Raw genomic sequence first — 22,574 nt, 5'->3', positions numbered from 1 at the left:
AGAACAGGACATGATCTCACATGGCGAGAAGCTCTTTAGTTCCTTAATCATTTCACGGTGCCTTCGGACGCTTTTTTTCCACCTAAAACGTTTAGTTTCAGCTCAGTGATCAGCTACCCCAGCTCGGCGGGGGAGCGGAAGGCTTGAATTATTCCGACCTGTGAGCGGCCCCTGGCACCAGAAAAAAAAAAAAAAAAGAAAGAAAGAAAGAAAAAGAAAAAGAAAAAAAAAAAAAAAAAAAAAAAAAAAAAAAAGGAAAAAGAGAAAGAAAAAAGAAAAAAAAAGGGGAAAAAAGGAAAAGAAAAGAAAGAAAAAAGAAAAAAGAAAAAGAAGCACACACAAAAAGTGGAAACTTTTTCTCCCTGTCCACTTCATCAAGTTCTGGAAAATCAAAATGGATTTAGAGAAAAATTACCCGACTCCTCGGACCGGCAGGACAGGTAGGACTGCGATCCGGGCTTCAGGCATGCTAACTCCAGGACCCAGCCGGCTCTGGTCCTCACGCACGTCGGCCCTGGGGGAGGGAGTGAGCCGCATTTTCTCAGGGATTGACTGCGTGTCTGTCTGCGGCGCGTTTTTTATGTCTTTTCACCAATTTGTTCACACACTTCTGCATCCGTCCAAGTATCTGTGAGTTTGTGTTTTCCTCTGTTTCTGTATGTCTATCTGGGGGTCTGAAAGTTCGTTTGGGTCCGTGTGTTTACATAGGGGCTCAGAGTGTGCGTGAGTGACAGTGAGTTTGTGTGTCCCTGTATGTGTATTTTCAAAATGTCTGTGTGCCTAAGAATTTATGTGCCTGTGTGTATGCGTGTCCTTATATTAATGGGTGTTAGTCATGTTTATGAGTTCATATTTCTGGGTACTGTACTCTGCATATCCAAAATGTGTGTCTGTGAGCCGAGTGTATGTAATTTGGAGAAGTGTCTCAGTGTTCATCTACTCCTTTAAGGGCTTGTGTTTACCTGTCGTATCCCAAGTGCCTTTGGCAGTGAGAATGAGGTGGTTACGCTGACTCCTCCATTTTTGGATGCCAACAGCTGTTCACCGTGTACATGCCAATGTACACAAGAATGCCTGCCTGGAGGCACAGAGATGGATCTAGGGCAGTGGGGTTCTGTTGTGCTAAGCCTGCGGATGGTCAGGCTGTGGTCACATAATGTTGGGAGAACCCGGAATGGAGGCGTGATTTCAGGGAGTGCCGTCCCTGGGTGTGTGGGGTGCACTGCTTCACTCTGTGGGCTCTGTTGAGTCTACCATTTGTATGAAAGTGTCTCCTGTGGCAGGCATAACCTTGGCGGGCGACAGCAGGCAACCTACAGGCTAGTTGTGACATTTCTAGGGACCTCCAGCCTGCCTTCACTTTTTCCTAGACAAGCCTTTGACCATGGTGTGTGTGTGTGTGTGTGCTCTTGCGCGCACGCTGTGTGCACGGGTTTTATCTTGTGGGTGCTGCTCCAGTGGAGGAGAGCACAGTGGGTGGACATGTATGCCTCGCCTGGGCATCCAACTCTGGTGCCTGTATAAACACGGGCCTTCCTGGCACAGAGCTTGGTGTGCCACCCACAGGCCCAGGCAGTGGTAGCAGAGTGTGTTTATATCTAAGAGGAAGTGGCAGGCAGCAGGAGGCCTCAGTTTGCCCTGAGGTTAAATCTGGGTATAGGAGCCTCTTTTATGCATTAGGCTAAGTGTACTAACCCCCCCACCCAAACACACTCCTGGCCCTGCGGGCAAGAATTCCACTTCCATTATCCTCGTGGATCTTTGAGGCCGTACCTCCACCTCAGCCTTAAATACTGGTCAAAAAGCAGAGAGAGAGAGAGAGAGAGAGAGAGGTGGACTTCAACTCTAAACCCAGAAAACTCCCTGGGCATACATAGGTTTCCAAAATTGTAACAGGAGAAATGAAGACAGAAATCTAAGAGGTGGGGAATTAAAGCGGACTCCCCAAGGTTAAGGTGCATCAGGAAGGGAAAGGAATCGGAAACCCCCTCTGCTCCATCCCCTTCCTCCTTCCCCACTGGGGTCCCTCAGAGGGTAGGACTCAGAGAGTCGCCTGCGTCGGAATGAGGACTAGGTGTTGTGTGTATGTCGGGAACGGGTCAGAGGCATGTGAGGCTCCGAGGGAGGGTCTGGGTGGCTGGCAAGGCAGCCTCTCCCTACGAGCTGTCTACCCAGAATGTAATTCAGGGCGGTCGATGGGCTCTTTGATTAGTTCAATCGCCTGAATAATCGTTTAATCAATAAAGCATTTCATTCCTCAGTGAGGCGGACCTGGGTGGGGCTGGGGGGCCCTAGTCTGGCCCGAGTTTTAAAATCTGGAGAGCCACGCCCCATCTTCTCCTTTGGGCTGGGGTAAGGGCCGCCTCCTCTGGCAAGGGTGGACATCTCAGGTGACACTGCACTTCCGCCTGTCTGCACCAGCCTGCGCCCCAACTGGGGGGAGAGGAGACAGCTGAGAAGCTGGCCAGGCTCGGGGCATCTAGGTCTGGTTCTAAGGGATTTGTGTGGGCTTCTCCCATTTCTCAACTTCGAAGCCTTTTATGGGCCACTTGACCTCCTTTTCCTTCCTTCCAACTGTATTCCATTCCCTCTCTTGACTTCAGTTTCCCCATCTGTACAATGGGGAAGGAGTATATGCCCTTTTTGCTCTAATTCCAAGATCAGGTGAGGTCAGCCTTGAGCAGGGAGCCACTTAAGGACCTTCCTGTCTAGCCTCTGATCATTGTGGTACCAAAAAGGAAAAACTGACAGCCAGAGAGGGGCAGGGACTTGTCTGACATCATACAGCAAGAAGTACAGGAGTAGGTAGTACAAGAAGTACTACAAGGAGTAGGACTGACAGGTGACTTCCCTGCCATTAGACCTCTCATTCTTGCTGGGAGAGGAGATAGAGCCCCACCCTCCAAAGGCCCCCTTGGAGAAAAGCTATTCTTGGCCAAGCTAGCTTAAGGAGTCCAAGGCCAGGAAGGCCAGGAGAGGCTGAGCACTGTCTGGGCATTGGCATCTAGCACCCTAGCTCTGGGATGAACGTGGTGGAATGATAATAATACTCCCTAGCCATGGATCTTCATCTTTCACAACTTTGGGAGGCCTCATCTCAGGGGTCTTCTCTCCATTAGACACATAGGGAAGCTGAGCCCTAAGAGAAGGGGCCTGTAGCCTGAAGACTTTGGGAGAGAGGAAGGTAGTTCCAGAACCCCTGGCCTTCAGGGTGCACTGGTAGTGATAACAAACCCTGACAAAGGCAGTTTACGTGGTTCTTGAAAAATTTTGTTAAATTCTATTTTTCACATACTTAAGTGATTCCTACAGAAAGACCCTGATCCAGGTGCAGGAATCACACAGGAATTCACTCTGCCACCACTAGCTGTGTAACCCAGGTCAGTTGCTTTCTCTCTTTGATACTTTAAAAATGAGGATTAGACCCAGGGTAGGTGGGGGTGGGGATGGGGGTGGGAGGGAGCTGGCTGCCTCTGTTGGAAGAGCATGTGTCTCTTGATCTCTGGAGTCTTGATCTCAGGGTCAATGAGTTGGAGCCCCATGCTGGGTATAGAGATTACTAAAAAATAAAAAATAAAATAAAATAAAATAAGGGTTCGAGAGAGAGGACCTACTGAGTTAAGACAGCGATAGCAGCGGCATCTTTGACTCCCTCAAACTGAGCAACTAATCTGAGCCCTGTAGGCCTCCCTTCATCTCAAACAAGAGAAGAGAGATGGGCTGGAAGAGTAGATTTCAAGCCCCTAGAGCCCTTTAGCAGTCCCAAGCCCAGACTCCTGCGTCCCAACTCCTGCGTGGTGGGTGGGGCTGACTGGGCAGAGAGAAAGAGGAGGAAGGGAGAGTATGTTCTGAGTGAGGGCAGGTTGCTGGCTGAATATCGAGGTGGACGCTCCTCTGGAGGTATTTTGGCCTCTCATACATTCTCAATGGGCTTTTTTTTTCAACAGCAGAACTTTCAAAGGCGATTCCACTTCCATAAATTGAGTTTCTTCCCGGATGGTTTCCTTTCCCAGTTTCCTGCCTCCAGTGCTTAGCACAGGGCCTGCCGGCCCTGCTCAAAGTTGTACCGTTGGGGATCGTAACCTCGTGACTGTTGGACACAGCAAGTCCCGACCTCATTCAGTGCCATCGTTGAGACCAACTCCCTGCTAGTCCTTTCCATCTCTCATTGCTTGTCTCTCTACTAGCCTCACTCAGACTCGTGGGCTCATGAGCCCTCGGAGGCACGACTGTGGCGCCGAAGCCCCGCTCCTTCATGGAATTGCTGTGTAATCTTGGACTAGTTCTATAACTTGTCGGGGCCATCGTTTGGTGGCCTGTAAGGCTGGGCTAGGTGGCCAGGATGTTAGGTCTGGTGGTGCCTCTTGGCGTTAGAAGTTCCCAGAAGACGGCTGCCTTGGAGATGGTGAATAACCCCCACCCAGAGGGAAACTTCCTCTGTCATGGGCACCTGTCACCCAACAAATTAGGCAGCCCAGCTAAAGCCTGTCCTGAAGCAGCACGCCTCTGTGTGAAGTGGGAGTCCAAGCTATTCCTGCTCAGTTAATATCTGTGGTTCCATCCCTCTCCAGCAGTACTTCCAAGATTCTGTCCAAGCTGCACAGGTATTGGGAAGAAAACTGGTTTGTGCCGGCATATCCTAACTGGGTTCTTTGATTTGGCAGCATCCACACCCTCACCTCTCCCCCAAACTCCCTGCCATCCCAAGAGTGGCTCTCTTCTGAGAGAGGTTCCCAGCCCACAGCCTTTCCTCTATCTTAGACTTTCTACGTGACCTTGGACAAGTCCCTCCTCGGCCTCAGGTTATGCATCTGAAAAATGGGGAAAGCAACGCCTCAGGGCCCTTTTGGCTCTAAGACTTTAGAAGTTGTGGTTCTAGGCCCAGACTCAACGAGTGTGGCTGGAGGTGTCCCTCAGGGTGTCCCCACACTCCCGACTCTCCGGTGGGAACGCTGAGCCACCACTTCAAATTTTAGTCAGTTTTTATGCACCTCGCGCCACCGGGTGGAAAGAACATGGGAACCAGGATGAGTAGCTCCTCTCTGCTTTTGCAGAGATGGGGGTTTCTGCTCCAAGATGGGGTCAGGTTTGAGCGGGTGGGAGAGGGATGGTGGGGAGGTGGCGAGGATCGGGACCTGCACGGTCCCAGACAAAGGAGAGACAACGCAGCCACTCCACCCCAATGCACACCGCAGCCTTCTGGGCCCCAAGAGGCCGCTTGGGGCCATTTTGCGCAGCTGTGCCCTGGAGGGGGTGGGGATGGTGTCAGCACCGGAAACTTATCTACCGGTTAGGGGCAGCTGTGTCTGGGACAGTAACAGAAGGTGAGACCGAAGGCTAACTCAGTGTAGGGAAGTGGTGCAGAGGTAGAGAGAAGGGAGACTGAGGCAGAGAATGAACCAGGATTCCTCTCAGGGGCAATCAGTCTGTGCTCTGTCTTCCTTACAAGCCTAGGTCTGGAGAAGTTATCTCAGAGCCCCCTTTTATGTTTAATATCAGAGGATCATTACTTGTGAATTACAAATGGTGGGTTTGGGGACCACTTCCATGAGCTGCTGGGGCTAGAATCTTCAGTGTATTTGCCAGTGCCTCCTGGGTGTAGAATGGCTGTCACATGCTTCCTTTTCAAAGTCCATTCCTTTGCTTGTTGTCTTCTGGACCAGGAGAGTCTGCTAGAAATGCACGCATTTTGTCTTAAAAGCAACAAGAAATTCCCCGGAAAAGGGAAGGAGGAGTTTTCTCTACAGCAGCCTGGTGTAGCACGCCTGTCTTGGCGCAGCCCTTGCAGATAGAACTCGCCTGCCCACCTGCCTGCTTCAGGGACCCTCATTAGCACTGGACTAACACGACTGGCTTCATTCAGTTCCCAAGAAGTCTTGCGTCAGATGCAGTATTACTCCTGGAAACAGAATCCTTCAGCTGCGCATTACTAGCCCCCAAAGCGTCTGGCAGTTCCTGGTCTGAAGCTGGAAACAGAGGCTCAGGGCTCAGTGCTTGGACAACCTGGTCCAAAGCCTCAATTAGTCTCCTCTCCCAGGAGCACCCTGATTACTAACTTTAAAGGGGTGTGAGATTTCTTTCCTCTCAACGTCTCTGCATTTCTGTTAGCTCAGAATTGGGGTGTCCTGGGGGTAAAATGAGGGAGGGAGGTGGACGAGGCGGCGGCGGCAGCGGCTTAGTAGGCTCTTGAAATGTTTAAAATTGTGAAATGTTTCCTCTGGAAGGAGTTCCATTAAAAACTAGGTAAGCCAACTCTACCCATTTTACAGATGAAACTGAGCTCAGAACCGGGTAGATGTGCTCACACTACGAGTCTATTGCGAATCTGGTGGTGCTTAGATTGAAAACCGGATCTCTTACAGCGTTCCGATTTTTCCTCTAATATCCGTGTGTAGATTTTCAGGAGACTATTCCTCCACCCTCACCGTTCACCTCCCCATCCCCACTTTGGCCGCCCCAATCTCTTAGGGCATTCCAAGTTCCCAGCACTGCGGCGGGGAGGTCAGGCTCCCGCGGGATCTTCGGCGGGACTCTCCAGGCCCTGTGTAGATCCCCTTACCCCTCCCCCCATCCGCGCTCCGCTAGGCCTTCGCCCCGCGCGTTTGTCAATGAACGTGGCGCCGCCGCCTGGGCCCCGCCCCCCATTCTCTCCTATTGCCCAGGTGTCCGCTAATCAGGCGGAGCCCGCCGGTTGCTTAGCCAATGGGACGCTGTCTCGGGCCAGGGCCGGCTGCCACAGCTCTGATTGGCTTGATGAAGCGTGATTGGCAGGTCAGCCCCCGCCTCGCCCCCGCCCGGAGGGAGGCTGAGCCCCGGGCGGCGCTGTCCACACGCAGCGGGTCCTGAAAGCGGCTCCGGGGCGGCGCGGTGGCGCACTGTGCGCGCCGAGCAGGCGGAGGGCTAGCGCCGGCGGCGGCGGCGGCGGCGACAGCGCGGGGAGTCAAAGCCGACAGCGGCTCCATCTCAGCACCGGCAGTCCCAGCGGCCTTGGTGGAGAGGACCTTCCGCTCTCTCGGTCCCTCGCTTCACGCCAGGGGCAGGCGCGGCGGCCGTCCCGGAAGAGGCAACTGGAAAACAGTGGAACCAGACCCCTGAGAGAGGGCAGCGGGGCTCGAAGAGTTGGTGGGCGTGAGGCAGATACTCAGGCGAGGAGGCGACTGTCGCTGTTGTCCCCATTCCTGGTCCCAGCGATGGGGGAGCATCGGGGGCCGGGGGAACTTTGAAGCCAGAAGCTCCGGGGGTGTGAGAGCTGCAAGCTCCTGGGGACTGAGGAGTCACGGCCCCAACGTCAGTGACGGAAGCGTCTCCGAACCCGCCGGGGCCCCAGCGCCGCCAGAGAGGAAGTTCTTTGCAACTTCGTCCGAGACGTCGGATAGCCGAGTAGAGAGAGGCTGGGGCTGCAACTCAAAGCCCCAGAGATTCAGAGAAGCAGAGAAAGGATCCGGTGGAGACCGAAGGGTCGAGGAGAGACTCCAGAGGCGGCGAGGCCGCGGAACCAGCCTGTCAGTCCGCGGGCCTCGCTGCCCCCTGAGTGAAGCCAAGGGCCGTGTGTCCCGAAGGCCTCCTCAAAAGCCGCTCCTACCGGAGGCCGGGGGCTCTTTGCCGTCCCGGAGACGGGCCCCTACGCTATGCCCCCGAAGCTGCCGGCTGCTTGGCCGCAGCTACTTCGGCCCGGGTCCGCAGCCACTGCCTGAGCCAGCCCGACAGGGAAGCCACCAGGACTTGGGCGCCCCGCTCCCAGCCGGACGGCACTAGCACCGTTTCCCGCCTCTAGGCGCAGCTCTCGGCGATCTCCAGCGGAGAGGCTCTGAGAGAGGCCCGGCAGCTCCAGCAGCGTTTTCCGAACCCAGATCGCACAGAACCCGGCCTGGCGGCTCGGCTCCCTAGCCGCGCTGGGCAGCCCCTTGGCGCCGGGAGGCGGCGGCGTGGGCCGGCCTGCAGTCTGGAGCGCCCCGATGGAAATACACTGTAAGCACGACCCGTTTGCATCCATGCATAGTAAGTAGGCGGCGAGCTCGCTTCTCTCACTCTCCGGCCGGGACGGGGTTGGGTGTGCCGGACCGCGGGGCAGGTACCAGGGCCAGGAGGACTCAGGACTTCCGTAGCAGCGCAGTCAAGTTGGCAAAGTGCAGTGCTCCCAGGCAGGGCATGTGGAACGACGCGCCTGGTTGTCCGACCCAGAGCTCGGCCAGAGCACCTGGTACCGGGAATCCCGCCTCCAGCAACGCGTAGTGTAGGCAGCGAGTTGCAGCCTCTCCAGGGGTTCCCGGGCAGCAACATCCCAGCGTGTTGGGAGAATCCTGGCTCGGACCTGAAGAGGGCTCCAGGCCTGGCTAGTTGGAGGGCACGAAGTTGTAGGAGAGGTCAGTCTAAGTCTCAGACAGTGCCCCACACCCCAACCTGGGGTGGTGCCTTTTACAGCCGTGGGACATCGAAAGGGACTGAGGCTTGGAGGGAAATTGGGGCCCTGACCAGCACCTGTGTACTTGTATGTGTGGAAGAAAAGGCTGAGAAGTAAGCAAGGACACCAAGTCCAGAGCTCTAAAGGCGCCCTGGAGTTGAGGAGTGGGATCTGAAAAATCAACAAAGTGGCGTTCCCTCAGCCGAGCTTAGAAGCTGCCGATTCATACAGAGACCCTTAAAGACACTATCAAGTCCTTCTCTTCAGGACACTTGCCTCATGATGGCTTCACCCCTTAAAAAAAAACAAAAAACCAGAGGTCAGTTAGTCATAACAGGCACCCCCCCCCGCAACCGTGGCTTCTGTAGGAGACGGGAAGGGTCATTCTGGGCACAGGCGAGGTCGACCCAGCTGCCTGACCCTTCGGGATCTGCCAGTTCACCCTTTAGCACAGCTTCCTGTGAGATGAGCGCTTCTCTCAGGTTGAGTTAACGCCGGATTAGATTCGGAGATTTCAAGGAAATTCCAAGTGGAACGAATCGCGTTTCCCTTCTGCTCACTGCAGAGCTGGGCCGGAGCAAGGCGCCAGGCTTTGGCGGCATCTAGCAGGGTAGCCTGCTTGAGTCCCCACGGGTAGCAGGTCAGGGAGTTGCTCCCGGACTGGGAGCTTACCCAAGCCAGGTTTCCTTCAGACAGCCCAGGATCCTGCTTACTCAGCCGTGAGTCCCCTATTTAACAAAGGCAGCACAGACCCGGCTGGAGAGAAGGCAAGCTTCGGAGGCGGATTTGTTGGTTTCTGCCCTGGAGGGCCGAGTGGCCTGGTAAGCAGGGAAATGCTGATATAAGCGGCAGGGGCTGGTTGCGGGCAGGTCAGTTTCTCTTTGTGTCAATTTCCCGAGTGCAAGGTAATCCACCAAAGCAGCCAGGAGATTTGCGTACAGAAGCGGCTTGCGCTGGTCCTACCCCAAACGATTCCTCACCATTTGGGGCCTGTGCCAAAACGGTTTCCAGTCCATGGTGACCCCAGCGTCCCTGGCAGCCCTCTCTGGGGCAGACTTGAGCCATGCTCTGGGGAGGATCTGTTCTCGCAGAGCGAGCGAGAGAACAAATGAGTTGGGGTCAATACTCTGAGAGGTGGACAAGCCTTTAGCTCAGCTAAGGGGCGATTGGGGGACAAAATGGAGAGGGTTGACCCCTGCACTTCTCTCCTCGCCAGCCACAATTCACAGAGTCTCGCTGCCTCCTGCGGAGAGCCGGGAGCCCCAGAAGTCGTGCCGGCCCTTGGGGAGATAGCATCAGAACCAGTGGTCTCCTGGTTTATGCATGAGGGTGGAGAAGGCAGCTCCTTCCAGGTGCTGGTTAGCCAACGGAAAATGCCAGTGTCTCTGTCCCTCCTTGTCCCTGCCTTCATCTGCCCCCTCCTCGAGAAGTGCTCCCTCCTCCCATTTTCAATCATCCCGGCAGCATGGTGGGGGGCTGGGCCCCAGCCAGCCTAGCTTTCAGAGCTGGCTTCTCTGGAAGTGCCTTGGTTCTGACGCCTAAAGCTATTTGCTTGTACACTGTAGGCCCACCCTGGCCCCCAATTTGTTGGCTATTGAGGGGGGTCAGCTTCTCCCCCTGCTTCCCCCATCTCCCCCATTCCCAGTGGAGCAGGACATCATCTGTGGGGAGGTGGTATTGGGGGAGGGCAAGGCACTGCTGGGAAATTGGCTTCTGTGTTCTCTTGCCCCTACTCCCTATTCTAGACTCATCCTTTTCATCAGCACAATGGCCTCCCACCATCCCCGCATAGATGTCTCCTTCCCCCAGGTAGGGTTTCCAGTTATAAAGCACTTTCATGGGCAATCTCCTACCTAAGTGTCATCTAAACCCTCTGCTACACCCATTTTACAGAGTATGATAATTGAAGCCAGATAGACAAAAGGACTGACAGGAAGTTTACATGGGCAGAGGTGGAGCTGGTTCTTGGGTATCCTGGATTCATGGAAGGGGAGAGGGAGGGACTCAAGATTCCAGAGAGAGGGCAGTGGCCTGAGTGAGTACACATGTGTGCAAGACACTCTCTCTGTCTGGTTTCACTATACCTGTACTCATGATCGGACTGTCCATCTGTGTCAGCGCCTGTCTGTTGGTTAGTACCCATTAAGGAAATTTCATCCCTCGTCTTTCCCTGTGTCCCTGTTTGCATGTCTGTGTGCCCCTTCATTTATCCTCTCTGGTGCCACTAGGAGGGATTTCAATAACCCTGTGGGGTTCTGGAGTTCAGTCTTCCCTCTGAGTCAGCAGAGATCCTCTCCCCAGGACTCTTTACCCAGTCGTGGTCTTCACGATTTGGATAGGGTCCCTGGTGGGTAGTATGTCCTTATCAGGGCCTAAGGAGCATCTGTGGAGGCCAGCCCTTCCAGACCAGAGCCACAGAGGCCTCGGGATATCTTCAACCCTTCTCCCCTCACCTTCTTCCAAACCCTGAATAGTCTTCCCTGTGGGGTCAGTATCTGTGTGTCTGTTTCCTGGTCTTTGCCTTGATTTGTTTGTATCTGTCTCTGTGCCAGGCTCTCTGAAAATTCTACTTGGCCTTGAGAAGTGTAGCTGAGAACATGCACCGCTCAGGAAGTGAACCCTCAGCCAGCTGAGGTCCATAGGAAGTAGAGGCTGGGACTTGGGTCCTCTGAGGAGATGCAGGGCCGGAGCCGGGGTCCCAGAAAACAAAGATTCTTCTCCAAAGAAGTCCCCTGTCTTCCAGATACCCCTTTACTGGGCTTCCTCCATTTTCTCTTCTGGTCTTCTTGCCTCCCATGTACACCACACTCACCTTTCTTTTCCTTGCCTGTACTAGCTGATCCATTCCTTTTTCTCTTCCTCTGCCTTTCTGACCTGAGGCTTCCCTTCTGGGCTCTCTGTCCTTGCTGTCTGTGTCATTTAGTTCCTATGCATTGCAACCTTCCCCTCCCTTTTCCTCTCTTCTTTCCCCATCCTGCCTCCCTCTTTCAGGCCTCTGGTTTTACTTCTTTCTAATCTCAGGGTAAATGGGAGACACTGTCTTCTCTGAGCAGGTAAATTACCTCCCCACCACCCTTGAAATGTTCTCTGTTGGATAGGACTGTGACTTAGGCAGAAAGGGCTCACCTAAGTGAGTTTGGGAATCTTCCCAGAAAGTTGAGGGAGATTGGGGGCTCCAAGGTCATCCTGAGTCTGAGGTCAGCTGTGGTTATTGGATCAGACTCTGGAAGAACATTGGTAGCCTTGTCTTTGTGGTCAAAAGTAGAGAGTTTGGGGCCTTGCTGCCACCTAGAGTGCCTGACCCTGGGGGTTTTTCCCTGATGCAAACGGCCCCCGAAGCTCACAAATGTCCTGCAGGACTGCTCTTGGAAGTTAAGTCCTCTTGAAGGTTGCCACTCTGTTTTTGGCAGAAATTTTACATTGCCAGTGGTATAGGGAACAAGCGATTGCAAATGGGTCACAATGCCTGGGCTATAGGTTATCTCAAAAGTGCTGGATGCTTTTGGCTTCCTTCTTGTCCTCTTAGATGGGCTTGTACCAATTTTGAATTTACTTTCTTCTTCAGGCCAGCCTGTTCTTTAAAGATCTGTACAATCCTTTTTTATTAGATGCTCCCAACCCCAGAACAAAGCCTTCTTAAGGCCCTCAACCAGGGGTGGCCGCAGTCTTTCTGTTTTGGGTGAACTACGCAGTTTTCTTTCTAACTGCAAAATCCTGTTGGGGATGGTTTTCCTTTTTCTGATGTTTGGGGTGTTTTAGAACAATCAAAACCAATGAAAGCTCGTTTCAAAAATGAGAGAGAAATTCAGCTAAGAATTAGAATTAGGTACTGTCATTACCTATAAAATTATGTTTTTCCTTGAAATCAGTCTGAGCTTGGAAATTTGGGAAATATTCAATTAGGACCCTCATGGGAAACTTCAGTGAATAGCTTTGGCAGTTTTTAGGAAATAGGTTATGTTATGAGTGTCCCCCCCCCCTTTTATTTCAGATGTTGTTCATGAACTTAGATAGTAATTGAGTGCTTGGTGGGGGATTGCTGAAATGAGGTGGCTATTTTATGTTTTAGAGCTGGAGACAGAGAGACAGAGAGAGAGAGAGAGAGAGAGAGAGAGAGAGAGAGAGTGTGTGTGTGCATGTGTGACATCTGAGATGTCCTAGCTTCCCTGGTACAGTCTAGTCTCAGGCAAGTCCCAGTTTAGATAGAGATTTCCCCATCATTGGCCTCTGAGCTGCCAGCAGCATTGATAAATGCTTGGACTTGGCTTTTGGCTTTTGGCTGTCCTTAGTGATGTCAGTTAGTGGCTGATTAACAGCCACAAGGTCAATGATGTTACATACTGGATGTTATATACAGTGGTGCTATACTGGATCACTCTGTGTTTACTGGTTTTGCTATTCATTTACTTGGATTCCTGTTTCCCTCCAGATGGACTTTGGTGTAAGAGAAGGGAGCTTATTGGGTGGAGGAGACACTTTCCTGGACTCCTTTTACTTAAAATCCATCTCAGAGCCCTTGTAAAACCTGGGACTCGGAAGCCTTCTCCAGCTTCTTTATTTCCCCTAAACCAACTTAAAGCTGCTTGTCATTTGCAAAACACTTCAGCAATTCCAAGGAAACTCTTTTATAACAAATCCTGATGTGGTAGAGTGGAATGTGATCCTCTGACCCATTTCTTTTGTGTGCTCTGAGAGGGTACAGTCTGCATGTCAACCTCACCTTTTTTTGTTTGTTTATTTTATGCCTTTACTGAGGGATGCACCCCATCTTGTTAAAGAAAAGATTTTTATCAAGGCAGTGGTTGGGTTTTGTTTCAGTACTCTCCAGACACTATTTAAATTAAAAAAAAAAAAATCTTTAGCCTTTGAATCAGATTGCTGATTAAAAAAACCCAAAACCCATTTTTCCCCCTGAGATCTAGGTTTATTGGAGTAGTCCTTTTCACTTTTACAAATATTTGATAAAAGGAAAATAGTTATATTTTTAAAAATCTCTTTAAATTTGATGTATTCTAAAACATTTTCTCCCCAGGATCTTTCTTAGACCTCAGCATCATGCATGTAATAAGTTAGGTCTCTAGTATAGATTGGGGTCTTTCACATAGTCCATTGTTAACAAAAAATTACAAGGCAAATTACAACAAAAATTGAAGGATGGGGATGCTTGTTATCAATAGCCCGACTGGCTGAAGATGGACAAAGGCAAAGGTTAATTTTAAAAAGCAATCTGAGGGGCTCATGAAGCCTGCACGATCAGACTCCAGGCTCAAAATCTCCAGCCTGCGGCCATTTCTGATCAGAGGGGCTGTGGGCGCTTACAACACACTTCTTCTCTTATGTGACTGGTTCTAACCACCCTTTCTCTCTGCTTTTGTTTTTGATCTGTTTCAGGACATGGAGGAGTGAATCAGCTTGGGGGGGTTTTTGTGAATGGACGGCCACTCCCGGATGTAGTCCGCCAAAGGATAGTGGAACTTGCTCATCAAGGTGTCAGGCCCTGCGACATCTCAAGGCAGCTTCGAGTCAGCCATGGTTGTGTCAGCAAAATTCTTGGCAGGTAAAGGCAGAAGCTGCAGGCTTCCCTTGATTTTTCAAATAACGACCTAAAACATGACCCAGTAGCTGTCCAACGTGCGGGTGTCATTGAAAATCATGGTGGCACTTCACCCACATGCATAATACTTAAGAGTTTGCAAAGCTCAAGCCATTCAATTCAAAGTAGTCCTGGGAAACCCCTGTTTCAAGTGACATGTGGAATGAGGTGACTCAATCAGGAATGACATGTTTTTTGAAAGCCTGGTGAATTATTCCAAAGAACCCAAGAATAAGAGGTTCTTGGGAATTTCCCCTACTCATGTTAGGTGAGTCTGGGGCCTGAGCAGGGCTGGGTGGAAAACCCACAAGTTATAAAATCACGTTATTAGAGTTCCGTGTTTCATTTTAATGTCTTCAAAAAGCACATTCCATTTTTAAAAGTCAGCTGTCATTTTCAGTTTTTGGTTATCACCAGCCTTATTATGTTGGGCTGTAGTATTTTCCTTCTACACATTTTGTTTCCTTTGTAGTGACAGGCATCCTAAGCGTATATTAGAGAGGGAAAAAAACTCAAACGCTAACTCTCAAATCTGACATTTGAAAGTTGCCACTTGACCCGTCGATTTGCAGCAAGCAAAATACGAATAATGCCAATTCTCCCAGAGGGCTGTAGAGCCCAGCCTTCGAGCACTCCTGTGTGTTTTCTCAGGAGAGCTTCAGTATGGTCCAGGGAAGCTTGTTTTGAGAAGGAAACAAATCTACAGAGGCCAAGTGCCTGAGCCAGGTCTATCCAGCTAGTCAGTGCTCGGACTGGGAAAAGGCCTCAAGGATTCTTAGACCACTGGCACCTTACCATACTGCAAAGCCAAAGCCACAGGCTTGTTTCGGGGCACGTGAAGTTGTTCGAAGTGTGCTCTGGCAGCCACGAGTGTTCTCAGGTTTAGTTGTTTAGAGCTCTCTCAGGATTTTTCTCCCTGGGTCAGGAAATAACCTTGGTCCTGTAGCTTGCATTATGATTTGAGAACAGATGCCTGAAGAGAAAATAAATATTTTGCAGTATGTCAGTGATATTGTGACTTTTTGCTTGCTCTCTCCCTTTCATCTGCTGGAATTTAAGAAATTCTTTTAGATGGAAGGAATAACAGTTTCTAACCTTGGGGAGCCTTGCTGGAGGCCAAAGGAAGAGGTGTCAAGGCCAGGGGTCTGGCGTCCCCTTTGGGGACCTTGATCCTTGTGTTAATTCCTTATCCCTTACCTACCTCGGGTCGCCTCAGCCAGGGAGGCTCTGGGCTCCACTCCTGTTTAACGCTCAGCAGCGAATGAGCCCCAGCCAGAGTTCAAGGAGGAAGGCTGGACATTAGCACGGTGCTCTTGTTAGACGGTGGTTTGAGGCAGGAGGACGAAAGTGAGGATAAAAGAAGAAAAATACAGGAGAGGGAGATGAAGAGAAAAGAGAATCGTTCATTTAAAAGAGAGAGAGAGAAATAGAGAAATGAAGACAAGAAAGAAGGAAAGAGAAAAAGAGAGAGGAAGGAAATATTTGAGATTATCCCAGTGTCAGGCTTCAAGAGCCAAGCGGATCTTCGCTATCTTCTTGGGAAGCCTCTTCATTGCATTGAGGGAGAGAAAAAAGAAGGCCCTTCCTTTGTGTTTGCTGAGACATCTTTGCTGAGCCGACATTTTGCTAGCTATCTGAAATCTTCTTAGGACGAGATGCCGAGCCCTTCTTAGAGGGGACGTCCAGATGCCAGGTCCTCATGTTCTGGTGCCCCGAAGCCCTCCAAATCTCCCCTGGAGACCAAAGGGGACAAGGACCTTCCCAGGCACAGCCGGCAGCCTCCGGAGGCCCAGAATAGATTTGTCACTAGGTAGAGTGGCACTCGGAAGTTATGCGCCGCTCTGGTGCCTGGCCGTTTAAGTTGTCAACAATAAATTGGAATTTCATAGCTCATTATTTTCATAACTAAGAACCACAGTGGACAAAATGTCACTCTAATTAGAACTGCCTCTTAAGAAACAAGTTCAGCCCTAAAACAGTGTGACTGGGAATTTCTGAACTGGGCTGTTCCATCCACTTATTTTATTTTATTTTTTCGGTTACCGAAGAATTTGGTGGGTGCGCTCGGAGCGACAGATTATAGAGAGTGTGTTGTGTGTGGTGGCCGTGGTTTTCAGAGGGTGCATGACAAGGCAGGCAGAGACCCTCGTCATCTTGGGAAGGTGGCGATTTGCCAGGAGTGTGGGCATTCAGTCCACAGAGCTCGAGGCTCAGGAGGGGCTGGAGAGGCACAGCCTAGTGGCATGTGAGGCCCATTTAAATCCACCCAGAAAGCCTGGCTCTTGTCTTCTTTCACTGGAGCCTGGCTGGGAGGTTCAGCCCGTTTGGAATTGGGTGGTATGTTACACAGTAAGAAACACTCAGAGGATTTTAATCCGCAACACGTGCTTTTTATGTTTTGCAAAGCTTTTTCTTAACCATTCTGCATTTCTGCCCGTGTCCTGGGAGGCAGGCAGGGTAAACATCCTCCCCTTATTATACAAATGGGGTCACTTGGAGGCCCAGAGACGCTAAGTGATTTGGCCAAGGTCACACAGAGCCACTGACTAACACGCCCACCTCCTCACTCCCAAACGAATGTTCTTTGCACGGAACTACACTGTGTTGGTGGCTGCCGTTTGTCTGTCGTGTGTAAGCCAAAAGGCGGCATGGCTGTTTTGCTGAGATGAAAGAGCAGTTTTTCTGTCTGATTCCTCACTTTATACAGTTGCCAATTGGGGTTTCCCCTGGGGTGCCAGGACTGCCTTCTAAGGGCCAGGCTGATGTGTCAGTCAAAAGGCAGACAGAGACCTCTTCGTGTGAACACCACAGCCTGCTATGGTTGGCACTGCTCAGGTGGGCTGGGTGGAGGGCCCCAGATCCTGCCACCCCCGCTGCTCTCTCAGCTGCGGCAGGAACAGTGCAGTCCCATTCGAGTGATTACAATTGGAGTACTTAGCCCAGGGTTGTCCTTGCGTCTGTAACTGCTACCCCAAGCCAGTGCCTGTCCTAACAGGTGCCCAGAGAGGAGTGAGTGAGTGAGTGAGTGAAAAGAGGTCTGTGAAATGCCTAGTAAACAGTAGAGCTTCCTACAATTGTCATCATCCCCATTATCATTTTAATTTTCACAATCAAAGCAGAAATTTGCTCTAGTGGGAAGAGGCCAGAGTCAGACTTGAAAGCTGGGACCGCCTCTGGCTTCCAAAAGGGAGTTGGGCAAGGCACCTGCTCTAATCATCAGTTTCCCCTCTGTAAAACCCCGCTGGCCCCTTAGGATTGACGTGGAGATCCAGATAATTTGAGGCAGAACTCTGTAAATTTTAGAGCCCTGTGCTGAATAATGAGTTATTGTGTTGATAGTAACAAATGACTTTTTATTGTAAAATTGGAAGGATAATTGGAAGCTGCAGAGATTGCTGTGCGCCTTGATTTAGCTGCCTTTCTAAACTTCTGACAAAATAGTGTTTTCTTGGATGTTTCTTAAAGACTGTGACTAATAATTTTTCAGTAATTACAGAAGGGGGAATAGGTTGAATTTTGCCTTATTGTCCAAATTTAAACATGACTCACTTTTCTCAATGAAAAACAGAATTTCCATGTCCATATCACTGCTCTCAAATTATTTCATCTGTTTCTAGAATGTCCATTAAGTTGGCCCTAACTAGATTTCCCCAGGCTGAGACTTTCAGCATCTCTTTATTTATTTATTTATTTTAAGTGTTTATTTATTTTTGAGAGACAGAGAGAGAGAGAGAGAGAGAGCACATGAGTAGGGGAGGGGCAGAGAGAGAGAGAGGAAGACACAGAATCTGAAGCAGGCTCCAGGCTCTGAACTGTCAGCACAGAGCCAGACGTGGGGCTTGAACTCTTGAACCAAGAGATCAAGACCCAAGTTGAAGTCAAATGCTTAACTGACTAAGCCACCCAGGCACCCCTCAGCATCTCTTTAAATGTGACTAGTCATTGGGTCTTGGGTAACACTTCCCACCCATCCCATGGGAGAATCATCTCTTTGCCTTACCTATTATAAACAATTTAGGTTGAAAATTTACCAGTCATTGGGGTGCATGGCTGGCTCAGTTGGCAGAGCACGTGACTCTAGATCTTGGGGTCGTGAGTTCCAGCCCACACTGGGCATAGAGTTTACCTAAAAAAAAAAAATTACCAGTCAGTTCTAAAATGTCTCCTTAGCTAAAAAAAAAATCTCAACTACAAGATAATCTCTTTTGCAAGCAGAAGTCAAGAATTCCTCTGTAAATATTGAGAGACATCCAGTGAAGGCTCAGATTCAGAAAAGGAATCAAGTAATTTTTTTCCCTTGAAATGATCTTTCACGGCACTCTTCTCCCCGGTCTCGGTTTTACTGTAAAACCCTGACATCCTATTTGTGTTAACGAGGAAGAGCTGATAGCATGGAAATGTCCTTAGAAACAGCGATTTACCTCAGGGGAGGTCTCTGGAAGAGCTGCAGTGACTTGTGGTTGGTTTTTATTTATTTATTTTTTTGATTGCTTGGGTTTTGACTTGTATATAACACATATTTCCAGTTAACTCTGGAATCCAACATTTCCTTTCATTTTAGGCTAGGGCTATCGTTGTAATCTTATGGCAAAAAAAAGTTGCACTTAAGGGATAGTGTCACAGAATGCAGATGGAATCTGCTAGGGGATGTGAGTACTGGTAAATTAAAGGTACAAGCCAACTTTCTGGGGGAAATTTTAGCTCGGGGGCCAGGCCACTGTCCTGATTTGGCCAATGGGCCTTGTGTGACCCTGGGCAAGCCTTTTAACCTTCATGGATCTCTGTTTTATACCTGTAGATGGGGACCTGTTCATTCACTTATTCATTCATTTATTCATTCAAAATATGTATGTGCTTTAGAACTGTGGTGGGGATCAAATGGGAAAGCTGACTTCAAAGTTTTCTGTAAACTGTAAAATGATAGATAAATGTGATAGTTAATTAACTAATTAATGCATAGCGTCTGGACCAGCACTGTCCAATAGAAATATAACACGAGCCACGTTTGAAATTTAAAATTTTCTGGTAGCATATTAAAGAAGGAAAAATAAACAGGTATAATTGATTTTATATATTTTATTTAACCCAGTATATGAAAAATGTGATCACGTTAGCATATAACCAGTATAAAAATTATTAATGAGATATTTTACCTTCTTGTTTCTATACTAAATTTTGACAATCTTGTGTGTGTTTTATGCTTACGGTACACCTCAATTCAAATGAGCATGTTTCAGATGTTCCAAAGCCCCATATGGCTAGGCTAGGGCTGCTGAATTGGACAGCACAGATTTGGATGTTTTCTGGACAGAGTAGCTATTTTGTTGCAAACATCCATTTTGCTGGTTCCTCATGGCTAAGCTCCTTTCTGCTTGGGTCCTAGGTATTATGAGACGGGGAGCATCAAGCCTGGTGTAATTGGAGGATCCAAACCAAAGGTCGCCACGCCCAAAGTGGTGGAAAAAATTGCTGAGTATAAACGCCAAAATCCCACCATGTTTGCCTGGGAGATCAGGGACCGGCTGCTGGCGGAACGGGTGTGTGACAATGACACGGTGCCCAGCGTCAGTTCCATCAACAGGTGAGGGGCTGGTGCCTGTGGGGGGCCAGGGATCGGGGGGAGTGGGACATCCTGGAGGCTCTGTGAGTGCCTTTCCTAAAAGTCTGGTCTCTCCATTCATCCAGGCCCCTTAGGGGTTATTGGACAGGAGGGGTGCTAATGGGGCTAGATTGATCTCTCTGTTGCCCTTCTTATCTTTCCAAAGTAGGCAGGGGTCCTAGGCTCAGGGAGGGAAGGCCATGTCAGTACCCAGGCTGCTTGAGAGTCTTCTGAGCCCAGAGTGATTTCTGTCACTCTCCCTTTACCGCCGCCTCTGTGTGTGGGACACTTAGCAGCAAACTGTTCTGATCAGGCCTTGACAAATGTCACTTCTTTGTAAGCCCATGCTCAGGGTCTCCGCACTGGCTGATATAAATCAGAGCTTCCAAGGAAGAAAATCCCTGCCTCCAGTTTGGGGAGAGGTTGAGCCGTTGAATGTGGAAAACAGAGCCTGGACTTGAAGTTGAGAGATTTGGTTCCTTGTCCCAGTTCTGCCACAAACTCCAAGTGTCACCCTGACAAAGCTCTTCCTCTCTTTAAGAGCTCAGAACCTTGGTGGTCCTGATGTAGGTCAATGATCTCCAAGAGTGACGTCCAGGACACCAAGATGCTGTGGAGTTAGGGAGCTACCCTCTCCCCAGTTTCCCTCAATGTCACCCATGGAGAGAAAGAACCAGAGAAATACCATGAGTACCAGGCATGGGATCTTCCTGGGAGCCACAGCGGCACCTTCTCTGAAGTGTGATTCAGGATATATCTAATGGAGCTTTCAGAGCTTCAAAAAATTTCTGAAAGAAAGTATTCTATTATAGGGGCAGCTGGGTGGCTCAGCTGGGCAGGCCCCCGACTTTGGCTCAGGTCATGATCTCATGTTCTGTGAGTTGGAGCCCCGTGTCGGGCTCTGTGCTGACAGCTTGGAGCCTGAAGCCCGCTTTGGATTCTGTGTCTCCCTCTCTCTGCCCTTCCCTGGCTCATGCTCTGTCTGTCTCTCTCTCTCAAAAATAAATAAACATTAAAAAAATTTTTTTTTAAAAGAAAGTTTTCTATTGTAAACGGCAAAGTCTCAAATCTGTTAAACCTATAGAAGTCAAGGATGAAGTTGTGAGGTGAACAGAAATGATTGTTCTCTAAACTCCACAAAGAAAAGAGAACCAGCTGACTGAAAACTTGAATGGTTCCCATTTCTCTAAGGTCACACACTACCCTTGTCCGTGCAGAGCCTGTCCAGGCATAGCAGACCCCTCACCCCCCGGCAGAAAGAGGTGGTCAGACTAGAATGTCCCTGAGATCCCTTCTGGGCTTGATGGTTGTTCCTTCTGTGATGACTCGAATGCACAGAATCACTGTGTGAGTGCATCTCTTGATGTTTTGAGACCTGCCTTTTCATAAGCCATGAGCCTGTTTCCTTTCTCTCAGCAAGTCTTTATCTTGGTCCTGACATCATGTGAGGTACAGAGCACAGAGAGGGGCACCAGGTACACTGTCTCGTAGTCTCCGTTCTAGAGGGCCTCCTTGCGTAGGATGGCATTCAGGCATGCATGAGAATTCTGGTCAACCTGAATTCGCTGAGGAGATAGCAACGGTTGTGGTGGGTTTGGGGTGGGGGGGGGGATAACTTCTGTTCTTCTGGGTTATGGGGGCTCCAGTGTGCTTTGGGAGTCCCCTACTTCTGGCATGTTGCAGGATTACCATCACACAGAGCAACATGACTTTTTCCCACGTCTCCAAGAGCCCTCGTGTGGAGTAAGGCATACAACGCCTATAGCGATGGGGAAACGGAAGCCTTCTCTTCAGAGGAACCTCCACCAAACCCATGGTCAGGCTTTGGGGGCCCGCAGATATCCCAATGTAGGGTGTACGTGTAATTGGTGGTTTGAAAGATAACCCTGGGTTGCCCGTGGGGGTCCCAAGCTCCTAATGCCTGCTGTTGGCAGGCAGTAATGTAACAAGTGAAGAAGGCTAGGTATGAGGTGATAGGGAAAGGTGGGGTCTGTGGGAAACTGGACAGCACAAGAGTTACTGAAGGGGTAGGTGCTTCTCAGCTCCAGCCGAATGCCTCCAGGATTTTTTTTTAAGTTTATTTATTTATTTGGAGGGAGAGTGTGTATGCGTCCGCGAGCGTGCGAGCCCACCAGCAGGGGAGGGGCAGAGAGTGAGGGAGAGGGAGAGAATCCCAAGCAGAGTCTGCGCTGTCAGCTCGGAGCCTGACATGGGGCTCAGTCTCATAACCAGGAGATCGTGACCTGACCTGAAATCAAGAGTCGGACGCTCTACCGACTGAGCCACCCAGATGCCCTCCAAATCTCCATATTATTAAATGGTGGCAATGAATTTCAGTGAAAAAAAAAAAGTGCCTTACAGGACGAGCATAACTCATTTGCAGGGCTCCAGCTTATATCTTCTGTAATACAAGGATGAAAACGGTCATCTATTTATGATGAATTTGCTTTAATGTATTTTAGAAAAATATAAGTGGAACACCAAGCCAGTGAGCGTGAACTTTATGAACTATCCCTCCCATTTACGGTAAAGAACTCGTATTGCCTCATAAAGTAAGTCTAAGTCAAAACGTAAGTTACTTGAAAGGAAGATACGAAGTGAAAAGAGCACAGTGGCCCGATGGAGCGGTGGAGGCCGTGAGGCGGGACTTACACGAGTGTCTAGGGAAGCCATGGACCAGCTGGTGCTTTGTGCTTGGAGTTGCGCTGGGCGGCTGCTTGCTGGTTGCTGGGGCCGTGGCTAGCCTCAGGGGCTCCTGTGTGTCCACAGCGGTGGCTGTGCCTCTGAGGTGTTTTCAGGTCTGTCGTCTCCTGTAGCCCTCGAGGCTTACCTCTGTTCTTTGGCAGGTATAGAAACTGAGGCCCAGAAGAGAGGTGTATAGGAATGATGATTTTGAGGTAGAGATGGGAGTAGAGTCCGGGACCCCTGATGTTAGTAAGAGGAGGGCCTGTCTCTTTCCACCATTGCCCTGTAGGACTCTA

General features: G+C 50.0%; 1 protein-coding gene across 1 annotated transcript in view; it reads left to right on the top strand.

Annotated features, from left to right (window-relative positions):
- Positions 1–274: 274 nt before the first annotated feature.
- The window catches only part of PAX5 (paired box 5), a 191,344-nt gene continuing 169,044 nt past the window's right edge, over positions 275–22,574 (top strand). The window contains 3 exon segments of the mRNA XM_030292748.1: positions 275–440; positions 13,793–13,958; positions 19,378–19,575. Coding sequence (XP_030148608.1) covers positions 395–440; positions 13,793–13,958; positions 19,378–19,575 — 410 coding nt within the window. The 5' untranslated portion in view covers positions 275–394.

Source organism: Lynx canadensis, chromosome D4 (genome assembly GCF_007474595.2).
Source record: "Lynx canadensis isolate LIC74 chromosome D4, mLynCan4.pri.v2, whole genome shotgun sequence".
In the NCBI taxonomy this organism is placed as follows: domain Eukaryota; kingdom Metazoa; phylum Chordata; class Mammalia; order Carnivora; family Felidae; genus Lynx; species Lynx canadensis.
Note: the sequence above shows the minus strand (reverse complement) of the source record. Positions and strands in the feature narration are given on the sequence as shown.